At 45.7% G+C, this 22,043-nt stretch overlaps 1 protein-coding gene across 3 annotated transcripts in view; it reads right to left on the bottom strand.

Annotated features, from left to right (window-relative positions):
* LOC147458943 (phosphoinositide binding protein) overlaps positions 1-22,043 on the bottom strand; it is a 28,455-nt gene that overhangs the window by 5,623 nt on the left and 789 nt on the right. For 2 of the 3 annotated variants that reach the window (XM_086510359.1, XM_086510360.1), the window contains exon 2: positions 9,536-9,704. The exons of the other annotated variant lie outside the window; for it this stretch is intronic. In XM_086510359.1, coding sequence (XP_086366485.1) covers positions 9,536-9,704 — 169 coding nt within the window. The remainder of the gene's footprint in view (positions 1-9,535; positions 9,705-22,043) is intronic. 3 annotated transcript variants of the gene reach the window in all.

Genomic DNA, 22,043 nt, shown 5'->3' with positions numbered 1-22,043 from the left:
GATTCTGATGGGAATGCTTATGATCATGCTGTGTGCAACCAGAGGATATGCATCTATTCTAAGTGACTGGGCATACACGGTCTACGAATAGACTCACAAAAGTGCCAGATCACTTCTAATCTAGACTAACCAGACTGACTGAACCCTGATCATGATGTAGCTTGTCCACGGACACATAGGGTTGGATGTGTCACGTGACAATATGAGCCAAGGGCTCATTCTCTGGCATGCTTCCAAGAGAAGGTACAGAGGATGGAGTATCGGCGATGTACTGAGTTCAAGCAATATAAAGAAACACCAAAAAGGGCGCAAACGTTTGGGGCCAGTGCTCTCGTGGGGTGGAACTCTGTCACTCCCCGTCTCATATCATACATATCTTTCAGTTCAATTGTTCTTTTAAGTGCTTAAAGTTGTTTAGTCTGTTCTTTTCCGTTGGCACGTGGTGCATGTCCCGTGACAACCGCCGATGATAGGAACATAAGCCCAAGAGGATACGAACTTCATCTACGTTTGTCAAATCTTGCCAATATCTAATCTTGGTCGGGTCCATCTTTACACCGTCCACAAAGACAATGTGTCTCAAAAAGTGTATCTCTGGCAAGAAAAACTCGCTCTTTTCCCCATTAACCATCAATCAATGTTGCCGTAATGCTTGGGAAACCTTTAACAGATGGTGTCGATGCTTTGTGTCACGTGACACATCCAACCCTATGTGTCCGTGGACAAGCTACAGCATGATCAGGGTTCAGTCAGTCCAATCAGTTTAGATTAGAAGTGATCTGGCACTTTTGTGAGTCTATTCCTAAACCGTGCATGCCCAGTCACTTAGTGTAGATGCATATCCTCTGGTTGCACACAGCATGATCATAAGCATTCCCATCAGAATCCTTCAGGGGAATTTTCCACTGCATTTAGCCTATTTTACCTATTTTTGGCATTTTTCACTTATTAGTTTAAGTGACTTTCCAACAAAAGTAGGTAGGGCAATTTTGCTAAGTTTGTATATAAGCAAAGTAGAGCTAGCACTATTTGGCAGAAGAGGCATTAGGAGCTAAGCTCAGCAGGCAACTTCTCAACAAGAACTTGGTGGTCTCCCCTCGAAGCAAGGACCTTCCCCTAGCGTTTTCTTCAACAACATTCACTAGCGTTTTCAGCATCTGCAACATCGCCATCACCTTCCACACCCTGGCGTTTTTGCATCAGGGCACCATCGCCAAGGAACCCCTGCAGCTAGCGTTTTTGCATCCCTAGCGTTTTTGCAACCAACAGCATTAGCAGAATTTCAGCCTTGACAAACCTCAGCATGCAGCGTTTTTCAGCCATGAAGAACCGGCAAGATCAGCCCCGAAAAGAGTAGCAGATTCAAGCCGTAAGGACCATCAGTTTTCAGCCCTAAACCTGCAGATTTTCAGCGTCAAAGACCCACCAAAAACAGCTCTCAAATCAGCGTTTTGGACTAGCCTCAGATTTCAGCCCATAGCGTTTTTGGACAGCAGTGGAAGAGATTGCAGATTTCAGCCCTTAGGTCGACTTCATCATCCCCGTCGTCATCGTCGACATAGCCTAGACTTGCATCGATCATTTGCATTCAGTTGTACCAGATTGTGCAATCATAAGTAGACCACTCTCGCCGACGGGAGTGGGGCCTTCGAAGGAGGGTTTTACAACGTCTCTGGTGCCGTATCTCTCTTCTCTCTCTATCTCTCAGTCTCATACACTTGCACACACAATGTCCATTCACTTTGTTTGTGATCATAGCACTCTCTCATTAAGAACGGAAGGCTCTACCTTCCATAAGAACAAAAGGAACCTTGAACACAGTTCGGAGCACTCATCTTGAGCAAAGCGCAAACATTCATTCCGCCGTTGCACCTAACATTGATATCAGAGCTTTGGCAGTGTTCTGTATCACTCAAGGAAAGAACCACAAGAATCACAAGAATTTTTTTTGCTTGTTGCGGTCGCACGAACCCAAGTTCGCTTGGGCGTGTCAATTCCTAATCGTGTTTTTGAAGAGTGACAGGAATCCCAGGAAAGAAGGGCTTGTCCAGCCTCCCCTTGTGTCTCTTTTCACTCATTGAGAGCGGACCGTGCACTTAGCGGCCGGCCAATCGACATGAGGTGGGAAAAATCAACCTTGGTGTGAGTGCAAGGCCACCAAGGGGTGCGCCCGCAGAAAGGAGTAGAACTCGGATGAAGAGAAGATCATTCTCAAACGCGGTTTGCAAGCGAAAGAAAACCTCAAGAACTCAAGACTCGCAAGAACCCAAGTTCCTCGTGAACTTAAGAACCCAAGACCAAAAGAACCCACGACTTCAGAATGGTCCTCACTCGAAGCGGATTTCGACCCTCCCCCTTTCCAATCTACGTCAAGGATTGCACTAACTCCTATGGAGGCTTTGAGCTGATGTTTATGGAAAGGAACTTAGAACGCGAAGCAAGAAATGCAGAAAGAATAGCAGAAATGACTCGCAGACACGCAGAAATAAAAGCAGAAATGGATCGCAGGCACCCAGAAGACAAAGCAAAAAGAGAAGCAGAAAGAAAGGCAAGACAAGAACAGCGCGAGCGACACATGCAAGAGTTCTTGCGACTCTTTTCTCAAGTGCCGGCAGAGATGCAAGAGATTCAGGAGACGGAGACTCTCTCAGTCTCTTCTTCTCCAAAGCATGACACACAGGATTTGCATGATGATTTGCATGATCAAGATGTGATTTCTCACAAGCATGAAGATGATGTGATTGTTCACAAGGATGATGTGTTAGTGGATACTTTTGCTAGCGAAGCTAACCTCGTTGTAGATTCGATCAATCACAAAGATCCGATCTTGGCTTTCGAGTCAAGGTCCAAAGAACCCCCACAGGACGATTCGATCATTCAGGAAGAACCGATCTTGGCTCTCGAGCCTAGGTCCAAAGAAACCCCCCCCCCCCCCCCCCCCCCCCCCAAGGAAGTATTACGTGTTCGCATGATTGATACGCACGCATTGTACGAGTGTTTGATTCGTGATCATTTCCTGTATTTTAGTCAGCGTCTTTATGTGATTCCTTTTACTAGGCATGACATATTGTACGTTGAGCACGTCTTACTCATGAATGAGCACGAATGTATGCGGATTTTTCATGAAAAGTTGAAAAGTATGCATTCAAGGATGTCACACTCCATGTCTCTTCCTTGGCATGACACATTCATAGAACGAGCACATGAAAATATGAGCACCAAGCATGGGCATTTCCGTTGTGAATTGCCAAAGTTGATTGCTCTAGATCAAAAGAGAAAGATTCGATCTCGTTGTTTGCGTGTGTGTGGTGAACGGTTGGGCATTCCGTCTCTTTGTTCATCCACATTGCATGCACAGTCTATTAGGACAAGAAGATTTTTTCCACTCACTTTACATGGAATAGGTATGTTCATGGTTTTGTGTTGGAAATGGTTTCATGAATTTTCAGCCATGGAGATTCTTGAAGAAGAAAGAAGCATGACACTCAACGAAGTTGAAGCATTGACGGAGCCACACATGACTTTGTGTCGCTTTCGGCGCGGCCCAAAGAAGCAAGCATTGCAGACCTTTATGAAGTTCAAGTACCGCGCGAAGAGTGGGCCGGCGAAGAGTCCCTTCCAGGATTCCGGATGTTATTGGCGATCTCCCTCGACGCCAAACAATTCGGTACCAGTACCTCACTTTGAAAAGGAGGGGATGTCACGTGACACATCCAACCCTATGTATCCGTGGACAAGCTACAGCATGATCAGGGTTCAGCCAGTCCAGTCAGTCTAGATTAGAAGTGATCTGGCACTTTTGTGAGTCTATTCGTAGACCATGTATGCCCAGTCACTTAGTGTAGATGCATATCCTCTGGTTGCACACAGCATGATCATAAGCATTCCCATCAGAATCCTTCATGGGAATTTTCCAGTGCATTTAGCCTATTTTACCTATTTTTGGCATTTTTCACTTATTAATTTAAGTGACTTTCCAACAAAAGTAGGTAGGGCAATTTTGCTAAGTTTGTATATAAGCAAACTAGAGCTAGCACTATTTGGAAGAAGAGGCAACAGGAGCTAAGCTCAGCAGGCAACTTCTCAACAAGAACTTGGTGGTCTCCCCTCCAAGCAATCACCTTCCCGTAGCGTTTTCTTCAACAGCATTCACTAGCGTTTTCAACATCTGCAACATCGCCATCACTTTCCACAGCCCGGCGTTTTTGCATAAAGGCACCATCGCCAAGGAACCCCTGCAGCTAGCGTTTTTGCATCCCTAGCCTTTTTGCAACCTACAGCGTTAGCAGAATTTCAGCCTTGACAGACCTCACCATGCAGCGTTTTTCAGCCATGAAGAACCGGCAAGATCAGCCCCGAAAAGCGTAGCAGATTCAAGCCGTGAGGACCATCAGTTTTCAGCCCAAAGATACCTCTATTTTCAGCCCTAAACCTGCAGATTTTCAGCGTCAAAGACCCACCGAAAACAGCCCTCAAATCAGCATTTTGGACTAGCCTCAGATTTCAACCCATAGCGTTTTTGGACAGCAGTAGAAGAGATTGCAGATTTCAGCCCTTAGGTCGACTTCGTCATCCCCGTCGTCATCGTTGACACAGCCTAGACTTGCATCGATCATTTGCATTCACTTGTACCAAATTGTGCAATCATAAGTAGACCACTCTCGCCGACGAGAGTGGGGCCTTCGGAGAAGGGTTTTACAATGTCTCTGGTGTTGTATCTCTCTTCTCTCTCTATCTCTCAGTCTCATACACTTGCACGCAGTGTCCATTCACTTTGTTTGTGATCATAGCACTCTCATTAAGGACGGAAGGCTCTACCTTCCATAAGAACAAAAGGAACCTTGAGCACAGTTCAGAGCACTCATCTTGAGCAAAGCGCAAACATTCATTCCGCTGCAGCACCTAACACTTTGCTTCACTCTTGTAGAATATGATGATGTCATCAAAAAAGGTGCCTACAAATGACCGGTACTCTCTAAAAATCATGTCCATCATCCTATTGAACATTGCAGCAGCATTTGTGAGACCCGAAGGCATCACCAAATACTCGTACAATCCAAAGGACCTCTTGAACACGGTCTTGTATACATCTCCAGGAGAAATCTTGATCTGATGATAGCCACTTTTCAAGTCAATTCTACTAAAGCATGTAGAACCCTGTAACCAGTCCGGTATATCATCGATCCTGGGTACTGGAAATCTGTTCTTGATGGTAAATTTGTTGCGAGCTTTGTAGTCAATACACATTCTCCAAGATCCATCTTTCTTTAAAACCAACACTGGCAAACAGTAAGGTGATGTACTGGGCTGAATTGACCCTTTTCAAAAGCTCTCTTACCTGCTTCATAATTTCCTCATTTTGGACACTATTAACTCGGTAAAGTGGCCGGTTCGGTGGCATGCTGCAGGGAATCAAATCAATTGTGTGATCTTTGGGTTGCTAAGAAGGTAACTCTCCCAGTAAGCCTTCCGAGAAACAATCACCTTGAGCTTGCAGAAAATCTTGTCGTTCCTTCTCAAATTTGACGTTTGATTGTCATTTAACTCATTCAAGTAGATGGAAGTAAACAAACAGACTAGATTTCATTAATTTCAAAACGGCCAAAGCCGATACAAGTGGGATGGACTTGCCCTTTAATTTTACATCAAGTACTATAACTCTACCCTTTTCATTCTTCAATGTCACTTTCCTTGCCCTGTCATCGGCCATAGCGCCATTCTTATGGAACCAAGGCATTCCCAATAGGACGTCACACCCTTCCAAAGGCATGATGTAGAAGTCCTCGTGCCCTACATAGCCCTGGCAATGCAACCAAAGTTTGCCCATGACAAGTGTAATAGAAACATCCCACCTTGGTGCCGCTAGAACTGCCTCGATCGATCATCCCATCCCTTCCGGCGTAATCCCAAGTCGAGCCACCAATTCAATCAAGATGAAGTTGGGCTTGGCTCCTCCATCAAAGAAGATAAGGGCTTCTTAAACGAGTACTTTGCCTCATGTCTGTAGAGCTCCGTACTTTCATCCATCCATCAGGTCTAGGTCGGTCTCCACAAAATCTGGTATCAGTCTTGTCTTGGTCTTTCCTTTCTTTGCTCACTCCTCTGCCGCTTTGGAACTCTCTGGCTTGTACTCGGCCTGATCATTGGACGCTTTGTTGGGGCACTTGGTAAGCACATCCCCTTGTTTCCCACATCCCCTTGTTTCCCACATCCGTAGCATTTGCCCTCTTTGTAGTACTCGGCGCGCTGCTGTGCTGACAATCTAGGGCCTGAAGATTTCTTTTTCTGTTGTTTTCCCTTCTTCCTGCTATCGTTGGTCGGTTCTTGTCCAATCCTAATTGCCACAAGTTTGTCTGTAGGGTAGGGAAGTGTGCCTAATATGCATAGCAAAACCCTGTTTGGCATGTCCCACGAGCCGTTGCATGGACTCAAACTTCTTTTGCAAACAATAACTCTGTATCTCTTTGCGGAGTCCACAGCAGAACCGCTCAACTTGTTGCTTGAGGGTTATCTTCTTAAAGATAGAAACAGGTAGAAATGTATCCCAAAATCTCTGATAGTAAGTATCCAATGTGTCGTCCTTGGTCATCCTCAGATGATTCCGAGCGGTGATCACATCTTGTTCGTATTCCCCAATGAGCCACGAAGAGGTGAAAACTCGCTTCAATTGCAACCACTTAGTCGGTGCTTCCCTGCGTAATAGTAGGGTAGACCGCCACGTCTGGGCACTCCCTTTGAGATATGACGCCGCTCTTCATACCTTGGAGTGCTCAGAGTAACACCCTCCCGATAAGGCAATGTCAAACTGCTAGATAAAAGCGAGGGCCCTGTGAGTATCCTCGAAGCCTGAAAACGTATCAAACCTTAAAGCCTGCCTCCCCTCCTTAAAATCCTTGGCCTTCTTGCCCTTATCCTCAAGATAGTCGTAATGATTGGCATCAACTCATCTGAATCTGAACTCTCAGAGGACGAGGAGTCCTCATCCAAACTGTCAAAATGCTTCCGAGCTTTCTTGTGGGATCTACTCTTCTTTGCCTTCTTCTTGCCTTTGTTGTTTTCTCCGCTTCCTGTCTTTTCAACTCTCATCACTTGAGTCAAAGGAAGAGGAACTCTTAGAACTATCAGAAGAGGACAATGATGGATTGGGATCATCCTCAAAGCCAACACACTTCTTTGGTTTACTACCAGCCTGAAAGGTGGATTTTCGACCCCAGTATCAAAGGACAAGCTTTCACGAACACCCGAAATCAAGCCCTCACAGGACAACAAAGGAGCACACATACAGACACCCACACAAACTCTTAAGGCAAGCTTCCACACACACACACTCGCACGCACACTCACCCACACCCCCAAAAGCAAGTATTTAAAGGGACACACACACCCACACGAGAACAAAAGCAAGAACAAACAACCACCAATGAAAGATGAAGAAGCAACAAAAGAGGAATAAAGAAACCAAACCCGAAACATGTAGGGCACCGATGAACCAGCATGATCAACATAGGGAGAGACGCCCGAACAATTGCCAGGGAGTCTACAACAGGAGGAGAGCTAGCGTGGGAGGCAAGGTTTCACAAGCAGCCTTCTCCAGGCAAAGACAGCTATCTCGACAGGTTCCATGTTGAGGAAAGTAGAGCAGCAGCTTCAAAATTGGGTAGGGAGATGGAAAGGATGGGGGAGGTGGCCACGAACCAGATCTGTGCAGAGGGCAACGGCAGCGAAGGTGTCACGAAGCTAGGAGCGGCAAGGGGATCTGGCCTTAGCAGAGGGAAGGGGGAACAGGCCGTAGGAAGCAGGGTAACAGGCCATGGCAGGGCAAGGGTGCATGGCGGGGGCAGCAGGCTGCAGCACCGCAGCGGGGCAGGGGCATATGGTGTTGGCAGCAACGCGAGGGAGCAGTGCGAGGTCTCTCTCTCTCTCTCTCTCTCTCTCTCTCTCTCTCTCTCTCTCCATTACATGAATCAACGAAAGGTCCATATGCAAGAAATATGTGAAAAATCCTGAAAGATATACAATGAGATCATGTAGAAAAATACCCATACAACCATACGATACATAAAAGGATATGAGACTCATTCATGAATGGTGAAGCTTTACTAGGCCGTAGGAAGCTACAAAAATCTGCCAAAAGCTCTCTCCACCTCTGGCATTGTAGCAAAACCATAAAGACTAGTGCTAGGTACCAAAATGATATAAATTATCCGTTGTAAGCATAGTTACCCAGAACGGGGAACGCGGAATGGCAACATTCATGAAATGCCATTCGTTTCAGATACTCAAGTTTGAAACACGGAACGGGGATCCGTAATGGGAAATTGGGATGGGAACAGGGAACGGGGACCTAGAAATAGCCATTCCCTGTAACTATGGTTGTAAGAAACCTCTTGTGGCAGATCATGGAAGCCTAGGGACTAAAGAAACCCTGTGTTGTGTCTCCAAAGTAGTACTCCAAACACAACCAAACTGTAAGAGAGGAAGAAGGGACCCATTTGTCCGCCATCACAAAAGCCAAGGAAAGGTACCTAGATGAACATTTCTATGACCAAACCAACTTCCCCAACGCACCTCCTAAAGGGGGCAAATTCTCCAACCATTTGCTATTCTCTTTCCATCTTGCTCCTTACTTCCAAGGTAGTAGCTACTTGTGCAGGTTGCTTCTAGAGGTGTGGACGAGTAGTCCTCGAGGTATGGGTAGGGTCCCAGCAAATGCTAGAAAAGCCTTGAGGTGTGTCCCTAGGTATCGCTCTTACATAGTCGACCTCTCTCTTGCGATATTATAACTTGGCGTTCCATCTTGTGGGAGTTTTTCTTGAAGTGTTTTTTTTGTTTTTTGGGAAAGGGGGGGGGGGGGGGGAGCAAGAAGTGTGTGGCTTACCTGTTTAGTTGTTTTAGGGAAGATGACATGATTACAAGGCATGGGTCCTCCTCCCTTTTCTTTTCTCAATGCTACATGAGTGAGGTAATGCCATGTATGCTTAAAGTGGGAGAAGACTCTTACAATACTTTTTAGGTCAGCACTTTATGTAAGCGCATGTTTCTTAACAGAAGTGAAAATGCTTTGAGAGAGTGTCTTGTGTGTGAATCTCCACAAGAGAGTATTTTTCCATTGAGGGTTTAGAAAGTAAGTGCGTGTGTGGCGGGGGGCGGGGGGGGGAGAGAGAGAGAGAGAGAGAGAGAGAGAGAGAATTTAGGGGGTTGAATCGCACTTCCATTGTTTTTTGTCTCTCGCTTTTTTTAGCATTATGCTTGCTTAAATATGCGCTTTTCACATCCACCCTACTTGGTAAGTTGGTATATGCCGAATCTAAATATATTATATGTAGAAGAATTCAAAACAAGCCCCCGTTCACCTTCAAAGGAAAGTGCATATGCATATGGATAGAGACGTGTGTGTGTGTGTGTGTGTGTGTGTGTGTGTGTGTGTGAAGATACAAAACTATGTCAGGTCCCCACTTGAAAGGTTATTTTTCTGTTCCAATTTTCATCTTCATGGCTATGCGCAAAGGATGTTACTCAAACAAGAAATGCAAACCTTTAGAAACTTTGTGCCGATATCCAGACCGCAATTCGAATCTTGCAGCATCTTCCAATTTCTTGCATGCATCACAAACACGAACAGGCCCATCTCCTTGTCCTCGGAGATTCACCCTTTGTTGGGTGCAACTCCCACAAAAGATCCCGCCACATCTTCGACAATGGTGCTGCATTCAAAATATAGTTAAATGATTGCACCAACCTTATGCAAACCTCTCTCTCTCTCTCTCTCTCTCTCTCTCTCTCTCTCTCTCTCTCTCTCTCTAAAGTCGGACTTCTAACCATTTGCATTACATAAAACCAACCATAGGTAAGTATGAAGAGATATGGGGAAAACGTTGAAAGTTATACAATGAGATCATGGAGGAAAATCCCAAAACAAACCACATGATACATCAAGGGATAAAGATACTCTAATCAGAAAGTGATAATGAAGCTCTTTGGCTATGATACGCGTACACAAATCTTCCAAAAGCTATGTCTGCTTCGGGCAATGTAGTGAAAACCACAATTGTCACATGCACATGGCTCTGCGTGCTATGTGAACAGGCTTCATCGATTTCTAGAGCCAGTTTTCCCCTTCTTCACAGATAGGGATTTCTAGAATCCTAGGAGGATTACCGGCAATTTTGTGAGCCTGTTCGCAGGACTTGCATGTCCGGACAAGTCCATTAGATTAGGTTTTCCAGTTTTGGAACCCTCTTGCATAAATGGTTTGTACATGCGTTTTGACAGATGTTGTTACACTACGGTGGGCATCTGGCATGACATGCATGTAGTTCTAGGTTAGAGGAATCCAACGAGCCACTCCCCACGTCAATCGGATTCCCGGGTGGGCAGATGTGCGATAGTTTCACCCAAATCAGGACCCTGGACTTATTTTTAAATAAATCATTTTATGATTTATTTGTTGAAAAGTCTGGTGGACATTTCACCTACCCAGGCCTAATTAAATTCATAAGGCCTCATCTTCACCTATGAAGGGAAGCATACAGCCTAGCGTTTGAAATCAAGGCAGAAGAAGTCTAGCGCTAGAGAGCAAATTCAGCCAGCGTTTTCAGCGGGGACCAGCCAACATTATGCAGAATTCAGCCAAGCAGCAGCGTTTTCAGATTTCAGATTTCAGCCCTAGCACCAGGTTCAGCCAGCAGATCAGGCCAGTGTTTTCAGTTTTCAGCCGTTGCCGTCGTGTGCAGGGTGAGATCTGCAACCTTGCCATGTTTGAATGCGGTCCGGTACTTCGGCAGCCCATCGAGCTCTCCCCCCAGCCATTCCCTCGCCGGAATTGAGTGTTCCATTGCTGTCCATCGTCGGCCTCGTTGAGATCTATGTTTTCGGCCCTTCATCCCTCTCACATCGGGAGTGCAAATCAGCCTGTGGTAGTCATCCGTCATTCCCACATCGAGAGGATACAAGGCGCATCAAATCAGCCCCGGAGGTGCCTCTTTCAGAGGAGTTACCGCGGCAACAATCATCCCTTGAGTCAATAGAGTCTACATTGAGGTTTTGCATTGTGTATACATTCCATTTACGCAATCTAAAGCAAATACCAGATCGGTAACTGTGTGGGGGGCCCTTGAGAGGGTTGGTCATCGGGTGTCGCTCTTCTCTTTTCTCTCTCTCTCTCTCTCTCTCTCTCTCTCTCTCTCTCTCTCTCTCTCTCTCTACACATCTCTATTGCATTCTCTCATCCCCTCTCTTAAGGGGAAAGTAAAAAGAACCATCATTCAAGCATAAAGCATTCACTAACGCAAGGAAAGAAAGAAAGGATTTTGTGGAAGTGTGAAACTAGATCTTCACCGTTTCAATTCCGGTGTCCAGTGCTAAGTATAAAGTATCCACTGTGAAAACCTCCTCTCGCAACTCACAAAAGCCAAGGGACTCTTAAACCCCTACGCTGTGCCTCCAAAATCATCTACATCCACTCTAGCATATCCTGATGTTATACTCAAAAACGAATGCAGATCTATGGTACAACCATATTGTAAGAGAGGCAAAAGGGATCCAACCATCATCCACCACAAAAGCCAGCCAAAGAAAGGTACCTAGATGTGTGAGTGCACGTGTGCGGAAGCGAAAGAGAGAGAGAGAGAGTAGACAACACAAAACACTATGTGTGGAAGAGAGGGCGATCAGCCGCCCATGGCTAGCAAAATAGAAGACCCTGTCTATACAATTAGATGTGTGTGACTGAGAGTGGATACCCCCCCGGCCCTATATATAGGTGCCCAAGGGAGAGATCGAGTTGTGCATGAGATGCCCCCACGACCCAGCAAGGAAAAATATAGTAGGGCGCCCATACAAGGTGGACGATCGGTCCAGAAGTGGGCGGCCTGACAATGCACCGGATGTTGAACAAACCGCATGAAGCCGAAGATTTGAGGCAAATGATGAAGATGTCTGTTGCAATGTCTGCAGCAATCTGGGGTGAGATACCATGGTAAAGTGCCGTCATGAGCAGTGTAGCAAACTGCTGTACTCCGCCGATACAGGGTGAAGATGCGTGAAGGTCCCGAACTGAGTGTGAAAACAACTCCTTGTCGTAAAAGAATTGCCAATAGACCTGCAAGTGTCCTGCCCAATAGGATTTGTGGTGTTTGTAGTCAACCGTCTGGAGAAAATGGGGAAGCCTAGGAACCGTCATGAGAATGATCGGAAGTGTCACGAGGACGTGGCAATTGCTAACTTGAGTTGTTGGTTTCTTTCCGATGATTTTTGTTTAATTTTTGGGATCCTCTTTTTGAAGTTGCAAATGGTCGAACATTGTATGGCCAGTGTGAAAAGGCCGACAGCCGAGAGTTTCACCCGCAGTCGGGAAGGGCAGGTCACCACGAGTTGGTCGGGCTAATCGGCACTGGAATCCGAGCAGTAAAAGGTTTAAGGGTGTCTAGGCTCAGTTCAAAGTCATTTAGGCCCCTCGCGACACTTATAAGTTGGTGGGTACTAGGGAATTAACTCAAAAGAGGCAAACTGGACACATGGCGGCTCCAAGCTGATCTGCCATATCTGCATGAAGAGGGAGCGTCCAATTTGAGAGTGGAGGCTGATTTTTGTTCATTGGGGGTTGCTACAATGTGTGAGTAGTGGGTGCAGGTGATCACAGCTTTAATGGAAAGCTTGCCTTCTCCCTTGCTCTATGTAGCGCGACGATTTGCTCTCGTGCATCTCTCTCTCCCCTTTGCACATATGGTAATGCCCCTCTAGTTGGGCTTCTCAGATGACCATGTACACTTCTGAGGGTTTTATGCACGTTTGCCAAGGCAAGAGCCTTTTGTACAAGAACTGGATTAGCGAATTACTAATCCCCTTCAGGTACGCACAGTTCCATCGCGAAGGAGAGTTTTCTCGCGTGAAAACTCGTCCAATTTACAAGGGAACAGTCTCATTGCGTGCGGGAGCACCTGAGACACGCGTAGGCGTGCTCACTTCGTCCGAAACGGTCCAAAACAAAGAATTACAGCCTGCTGTGTTTTTTTGCAGGTTTAGGGTTTCGCACCTAAACTGCAGGGAATTGCCAGGGGAGCCTCGAGAAGGCCTTGGGATGCGGGTACAGGGCAGTAGGCACCAAACAGTGGCAAAACAGAAAATTAAAGCATGCTGAAATTGACCTGCAGCTCACTGAAAAGCTTCCATACCACAAGGGAGAGTGTCCTTGACATGTACTTTTGACCTACAAAGATACTTGCGCCGTTATGCTGGCGAAATTGGGTCAAAAACCTGCAATTACAGCCATGAACAGGTTTGGACGGCTTGGTGAGGGCTAGGTGCAAGGGTTCTGATCGTTGATTTGCCAAGGGAGCCTTGGGAAAGCATTGGGTGCTTGGCACGCGAAATTGGGTCAAAAACCTGCAGTTACAGCATGAACAGGTTTGGACTGCTTGGTGAGGGCTAGGTGCAAGGGTTCGGATCGTTCATTTGCCAAGGGAGCCTTGGGAAAGCATTGGGTGCTTGGCACGCGGATCGGAGAGCAATTCAGCGAGCTGCAATTTCTCGCCAGGTTTTGCATAGAGCTTTAAAGTTTGTGGAAAGTCTATGTTTGCTTGGGATTTTGTCCGTGGAGACTTCTATTGTGGTTATGTTGCCGAAATCGGGTTGGAGCAGAGGAATTTCAGCCCGATAAAAGTGGAACATCTTGTGGAAGTTTACAGGTTTTTCTAAAGTATAATAAGAATAAAGAAATACCGAAAGGGGCGCCAGTCTTTGGGGCCAATTGGGTGTCATTGTCTGCTTGGTAGCACTCTAGTTGTCAGGCCGTGGTTTGTCTTGAAGTGTTGAATTCCAGTCACAGGCTTATTCGTGAAGTTTCTCTGTGTGTCTAAAGTAAAGTAAAGAATTTCGGGTGAAAGCCAAAGCGTACCGCCCTACGAGCCGGTTTCAGAAAGCCTCTCAATGCATGGACCTGCAACCTAGTGTGGCCAAGTGGCTAAGCTGTGTAAAGCTCCAGGAAGGCCAGATGTAGCAATCTGCACCGTAAACGTCCTCTGAAACAAGGAAAGCCAAACTAATCAGTTTACACTGTAGAAGCTACCGTAAGCTACAACAGTCACCGGCAGACCGCACGGACCACCACCGGATGGTGTCCTGTTAGTAGGTAGGGTAATCCAAGATGAGGGAAAAGCCAGACTCAACAGTCTGCACTGTGAAGGGCCTCTGAGAAGAGGTGTGGTCAGACCAAGCTATCTGCACCACGTGATCACCCTGTATGAAGGAGGAAAGCCAAACTGAGCAATCTGCGCTGTGAATAATCTCTCTAAGAAGAGAAAAGCCAGACCAATCTGTCAGCGCCGTCTTGCCTGTATCTTCTACCTCCAATCCTCCCGTGTCAACCAAAACAGAATCCGCGTCAACAATGCCACCAAACCACATCTCGGTGTGGCTCTCAATGTGAATGAGCTGGGAGTGGCCTACTGCCCAGGTCGGGGGATAAGTCTCCTGTAAGGTTACAGAGGGTGAGTGTAAGCAACTCTAAAGGTAGCAATCCAAATGATCAAGAGTGTAGAAGAGCAATTGCACTACCATCCAAGCCAAGCTCCAGGTGACACCGGATGTAGTCGCAGGATGCCTGATCTCCCGCATCTTGCAGGTAAACTCTCCAAGAGAGTCCAAAGCACCGAAGTCCCACTCCAATCTGTAGATCCAAGCAATGAGCCTATCCACGAAGAGATATGAGCCTATCCACGAAGAGATCCAAGATCCTCTCCCTAAGTCCATGTAGATGCTCCATTGTAAGCAAGTGATCTGACGTGTCGAGGTCAAGTGGTAAGTGTCTGTCCACCTAAGATGGTGGTGTCTTCTCTGGGAATGTCGGAATCCCATATGCCATGAGCATGGCCATATCTCGTGTGAACTCCTCTAATGAGTGCATAGGTGTGTCCATAGCAGTGTGACATGAAACGTTTCGTGGTTTCGATCGTTTCGGGGTTTCGAGGTTTTGAAACGTTTCGTTTCATAGCGTCAAAAACATGAAACGGGTTTCATAAACGACATTAAATTATATATTAATAAAATATGATAAATATGTATACAATGTAGCACACATGACTCTAGACTTTAATGTCCACAAGAGAGAGAGAGAGAGAGAGAGAGAGAGAGAGAGAGAGAGAGACGTGCTCACTGCTTAGAAGCCACTTCAAGCGAGCACGATCAAAGAGATGTTCAGTATTGATGAAAGTTAAAACACAGCCACTAGTTTCATGAATCATAACTGATGCATCATTGATTCATTTAGCAAAGTACTTCTATTGAACAAAGTTCAAACTTAATTCAATGTCACAAACCATAATTTTTAGGGACCACAGTCATTTGTTAACTGGAGCTAGACCTCAAAAAATGGAAAAAAAGCCCCAATTTTAAACGTTTCATAAAAAATGCATGTCCGTTTCATGCGTTTCGGCAAAACGTTTCATAGGTTTCGGGGTTTCATCTGCATGAAACGCGTTTTTATGTCACACTGGTCCATAGCAAACCGCAGGTCATCACCCCCTCTGGAGTGTGCAACCGCCGAATGATGGCTGGAATGAATGGATCTCCCAAGGATCGTACGACCGTAGATGATCAAGCCGATGCCGAAACTACCGTGTACTGCAACGGTCATTGAGAGACCGCATGGACCACCATCGGATGGTGTCCTGGCAGGAGGTAACCTCATCCTCTATAAAAAAAATCAAACCATGTGGCTGTTGTCCACCCAAAAACGCAACTGCAAGGTGATGAAAACGCTGCTGTTCAGCGAGTTTCAGCGTGCTCGTACGCTCCCAATAGGGTCCGGCGCGGTGCAGAGGGTCTGGGGAGGGTGGTGAATCAAGGTCACACCCTCTGATAGGCTGAAAACAGAGAAAACAGCAGTGGGGAATAGCTATAATCTAATGGAAATGAAGAGGAATGTCGCCGGCAAAGCACCGGATGCCAAGCCTGGTAAGAAGGCAAGATCCAAGTGGGTGTATACCTAGATGAATCCAAGATAAGCCCATATTCACCATTAAAGGAAAGTGCAAGGTATAGACTCATGGTGGTCAACCACAAGACAATATAACCATCAGCTCCATCATCCATAGTATTGACTAAGTACCACGACATCCCCACTAACGCCGTCAGTGCCCAATAGTGGGTGTAGAACTACATACTAACATATGCTCCCAAACACAACTCACACCACACGCACACACACATGAGCATACGTCAACACAAAGTTCAGCGTACTGAGTTTCTGTCAGTGGGTGTGTCTAGCGGTCCCCCTCTCTTGCAAAAACGCTGCCCTACTGTCCAAAAACGCAGGCATTTCAGCCCTGAAAAAACAAATTTGCCATAAACGCAAATTGCTGGCTGAAGACGCAAGTGGTAGAGAGAGTGGGTTTTCCGGCAACGGTAGTGCCTGAAAAGACTGGCGCTGGCTGCCAGGAGGGTGATCGCCAGGTGTAGACGCCAAAATGCAGGTGAAGGTGGAGTCCTCCACGATAGAAGCACCAAAAACTCCTTCACTTGCCTGGCTATGGCTAGAACGCTGGCAGATTTTGCAGAAACGCTGGTTGATCCAGCCCTTGGGAGAGAAGCACAGATGAAGCTCCTCGTCCCAGACCATGGCAAGCTGAAGCTGTTGATACCGTGTGAGAATGCGCCAGGTCTCAAGACCATGGAATGCTCGATGCTAATACCATGTGAGAGTGCGTGTGTGCGGAAGCGTGAGAGAGAGAGAGAGAGAGAGAGAGAGAGAGAGAGAGAGAGTATACAACACAAAACGCTATGTGTGGAAGAGGGGGCGATCAGCCCCCCATGGCTACCAGAACAGAAGAACCTGTCTATACAATCAGACGTGCTCCATATATAGGTGCCCAAGGGAGAGGTCGAGCAATGCATGAGATGCCCCCACGACCCAGCAAGGAAAAATAAAGTAGGGTGCCCATACAAGGTGGGCGGCTGGCCCAGAAGTGGGCGGCCGGACAATGCAGTGGGTGGCCATCCCGGAGACATACTAGCCGTACATGTATGCCCTAGACCTGAGTGAAGTAGCACAGTGGTGTAAATCTAATAAGATGCACATCTCTCTAGCTAAACCAACTTCCCCAAGGCCTCACTAAATTGACTCTTAAACAAATCTATTAACTCTCATATCCATGAACTAATTGGTCTCAACCATAGCAGCTACAGTACAGGACGGGTTACAAGGCGTATAATACACGTACTAGATGTATTTTTTGCGGATAAAAATAAAACACTTTGGTTCTTCTCAATATATATTTTCTTATTAAGTATAGGTAACTCACTTGAAAACCTAGTTTTGCACATAATTTGATTAAGAATTGAATGTGTAAAGATTAAAGTACAATTAAAACTCAATGTTACTCCAGCTTGGCATACAAAGCCATTTTTTAAACGCCCCTTTAATAAAAGGTCCAAACCCCAACTTTTTGAAGGGTCCACATTTTTTAACACTAGTAAATACAGTACATTTCAAAACGCAGAGTACTACACTTTCAATAAAATACTCATATTTTAGCTGCTATGTGACTCTTAAAATTGAAAATTGAATGTGTGAAGATTGAAGTACACCAAAACTCAATGTGACTCCAGCTTGGCATACACGGCCTTTTTTTAAAAGACCCCTTTAATAAAAGGCCCAGCCCCCGACTTTTTAAAGGGTCCACGTTTTTTATCAACAGTACATATAGTACATTTCAAAACGCACAAAGTACTACAGTTTAAATAAAATACACGTATTTTTATCAAATGTACATACAGTACATTTCAAAACGTAGAGTACTACACTTAAAATAAAATACACGTAATTTAGCTGCTATGGTCTCAGCCATCGTCTGCTCCTGTATGGTATCATAGACAACCTCCCTCGTCCAAAAGATATCTTCCTATAAAATCCACACTCCAAATCTGATCATGGGTCTCTCTGGACCAAAGAGAATGTGGCGTCTTGACAACTTCTTGACAAACATGTCAACACCTAGTGACCCACCACTCAAAGAGACATCTGGAAAACTCCATGGACCAACCGCAAAGAACTAGGGCAGACAACTCAGATACCTGGACATCTGTTGGTGATGCAAAATCTGCTAGATAATCAACTCCTCAGCAAAATGAGGAGACACACTCTCATACTCACCCCCAATAATGTCTACTGTAAGAGGCACCTGCAACTAGATCTCCAAGGAATCAAAAGCCTGTTGAACTGGCCTCAAGAGCTGACAACTCCCAGGTATGCAGATCGACTCCTAATCTCAGGGTACGGAACCCTTTGCGCTGATCTAGCTCTGTTTTCATAAATCACATTTCTCATGCATAGGAACTTGTCTTCCTTTGCTCCTACTCCCTCATACGAAGGGAGAACATCTACAAACAAACACTCATACATCAAACAATATAAACATGAAAGGTATCACCTCTTAAGGCTCGAAACTCTCGGAAAGCAACTCCTCGGAAGAGAACCCTGTGTAGAGAACCTTCCATTCCAAACCTACACACCGGAACAGCGTGCTCCCGGGTTCCTTCTCATGAATCTACCCCGTCTACGATGTCTATGGGCTGAAAACTGAAAAAACAACTACGTGTCACAATAGAAACAATCTTTGAAGGTACTTCTCCACGATGGAGCTCTCCTACTTGGTCACCCTCAGGTTGCTCCTGAACTACCTCCGACCGGTGGTCTTGCCCTTTGTTTGTCTAACTGCTTTATGACATCCTCTCGATCCTGATCTGGTAACCTCTCCTCATGAGGTCTGTCTGGGAGTTATTCTGCCTCATCCAACCTCTGTTTCACTATGCGTCTATAAACAAAGATAGGTTATACATGTCTTTGTCTACTTGCATATCTCTATGTCTGATCAACACTGTGTTGCAACTTGCTTCTGAGCACTCTACTTGTTGACTCTGACCCCTCTGATTTCTATCATGTTGTTGCGCAGGGCCCTGCTACTATGCAGAACTCTATTGGATCTGTTGTGGTTGTGATGGTTGTCCCCTCCTACGACCAGGCTATCTACTGCTTTATGACATCCTCTCTATCCTGATCCGATAACCTCTCCTCACGAGGTCTGTCTGGGGGTTGCTCTACCTCATCCAACCTCTCTTTCACTATGCGTCAATAAACAAGGATAGGTTATACATGTCTCTATCTACTTGCATATCTCTGTGTCTGATCAAATTTGTGTTGCTTCTGAACACTTTTCTTGTTAACTCTCACCCCTCTGATTTCTATGATGTTGTTGCGCCCGACTGCAGAAGTCTGCTTGATCTGTTGTGGTTGTAAGGGTTGTCCCCTCCTACGACCAGGCTATCTCTATTGTCGCCCTCTAGGGCAATCCCTCACCAGATGCCCCATATGATGACATCTAAGGCACTAGTTCAGACTGCCCCTAACCATGATCCTCTGCAAGTGTAGCACCCCTTTCCACTCAAAAGTGATGGGATCTTGAAACTCTATGGAAGGGGTGGTGGGTGGTAGCTACCTTTATAGATGGCACAGATGTCTAGGTTTGTACTGAACACATGAATGATATGCCAAAAATAGAACCTATCTAACTCGATATGTTTGGCAACCAAAACTTTGCAAGTAGCTCTCAAAAAGCAATTTTGACATGATACTTCGGGACCTGGCTTCTATCCTCGAAAGCAGCTAATGAAAACTCCTCGTACCACAAATGCAGAAAAATCAATATGTTCCCGAAAGCGAGTAAGGCTAACAGCCCTAGAGGCAAGCTCCCGTAATCAGAAACAGCAAGGAAAGTATCTTTGCCCAGTAGGACGTCCTCCACTTGACTAGCCGTAAATTATGTCCATGAGAACTAGTCCGAGGAATTGAGAAAATAATAGTGCCATGACAAGCGACAATCGATCGGTTGTAGGGGGTAACAAACGCCCACCAGCCCTCTATGAGAAGGTAGTGTCGTCTGACCTATAATAGTAGCATTTCAATCAGCTGGAATAGCGTCTCTAGCATATACGGGTAGCAACCCACAACTGATCCTATACTCACTACCAATGAAAGCCATATCTAGCAAAGAAAGCTATATCTAGCAAAGAAGCCTCAAACCAACGATGTAGAGATGCTGCCAAACCAAGCTGCCATCTAGCCCAATCAATGTGAGTCCTATCACCAAGCTGCCGACACTTCGTGTTGTGACATAAGCATTCCATGTCAAAGGCTGCCTCTCAAACTCCTCCAAGCATCGTGCTGTGTGTGGAATCACGGCAGAACGCGTAGCCAACAAGCAGCACATGAAAGGTGACATGTGACACATATCCAAAGGGTCGTCAATAAAAATGAAATGAATCATCTTAAACCAAGAGCCATCATTGTCCATAGACCCAAACCAAGAAACAGCACAAGATAAGGCATGGTCCAAAAATTGCTTCCAAGACTTGGCCCAAGGAAACAAACCTTAAACTATGAGCTTAGCAAGCAATGTGTACCAAACCTCCCTCCTTGCGAAGCATAATAACAATTCGCCAGTGAAGCCTAGGTCGTTATTTTTCTAGAACCATCTGAGCCACCCCACAAGAAATTGCGCACTAAGCGCCGCAACCAGGTGACGGGTCATAACTGGAGGGCATTGTCAAACAAGAGGTGGTAAACCAGGTTGCCAAAAGAACTTGATTTATAATCAAACCTCTGCCAGCCAAAGATAAATGCATAGAAGACGAATGGCAAAGCTTCCTCCTTATAGATTGCAAAACTGGCTAAACCAGATTTGGCCCTGACGATTCAACACACGAAGCCGCAGTACGACTGCGCATACATGGCACACATCACCAGATCGGAAAGAACTCCCTCACATATGCTACCTAGCCACAAGGACAACCCTTCCTCCCTAAGATCTGCCCCTAGGAGATACCAGGGCACTAGCAGCTCCGCCCAAAGAGGTGATAAACTCTTAATATTTACAAACCCTCCCTCCCCCTCCTGTCAGAATGGAGCTAGTGAGCTTATGCATTTCATGATTGTATACCCGGCACATACAATACTGGGAATTCAGCCCATATGATAAACTCTTAACATTTACGAACCCCCCACCCCCCCCTTCAAGTCAGAATGGAGCTAGTCAGTTTATGCATTTCATGATTGCATACCCGGCACAAACAATACTGGGAATTCAGCCCGTAGAGATAGAGCTCCATCTCATCCACTCTATTTATCAAATCAATTTACATTCCAGCCAAATTCTTTCCAATTTTAGCGTTTTAGTCTTGTTGATTTTATTATTGAGACATCAGAAGACATATAACATTTCTACATATTTGTCTCACAAGCCGATTAAAAATCTCTCTCTCTCTATATCTCTCTATCTCTCTCTCTCTCTCTCTCTCTCTCTCTCACTCACACACACACACAGTGCACACACACACAAACTCTCTCCAAATTAAGACACAAACACCATATATGCTCCTACTTCTTGAGTCTAGATCTCTTCCAATTAAGGTTACGGCCATGGAAAGGGTTGTGGAGTACATGATAAAGATGTGTCAAAACCCCTCACATCAACTTCCTACAAATGCATGGGCAGCAAGCAAAAAAGCTCAAAAGACGCATAAAAGCAAGATCTTAAGCACAGGATAGATGCGAAACATAAAGAAGTGGTTTGGGAGATGGGATGCATTACCCTTGCCACATGATGCCTCAATTGACTCCCAAGTGAATGAAGCTTTTCTACAACGACCATGTATTATGGCTTGGGAGGAATCCGGTGGGTCACACTTCATATATTACACCACCCATATTGCCCCCAACTACAAAACCAAATTCTTCGTTGAAAGAGGAAACCGTACTCACCCTTACATGCTTGAGCATATCCCCTTGTCACCGATACGCACTATTGCAGCCGTTCTGCTTAGCTCCCACTCCCTTCAATGCGAGACAGGGCGTTGGGGCAATGGAGAAGAGTCAAATCAGTTGTGCACATTATGCTCACTGCAAGTTCGAGAGTCTGATTACCACACACTACTAGAGTGCTCAGTTTTTGGTCACATCGAACTTGCTTCCCTCACAGTTTTAGCAATGACTT

Source organism: Adiantum capillus-veneris, chromosome 4 (genome assembly GCF_014529385.1).
Source record: "Adiantum capillus-veneris isolate H3 chromosome 4, ASM1452938v2, whole genome shotgun sequence".
Taxonomy (NCBI): domain Eukaryota; kingdom Viridiplantae; phylum Streptophyta; class Polypodiopsida; order Polypodiales; family Pteridaceae; genus Adiantum; species Adiantum capillus-veneris.
Note: the sequence above shows the minus strand (reverse complement) of the source record. Positions and strands in the feature narration are given on the sequence as shown.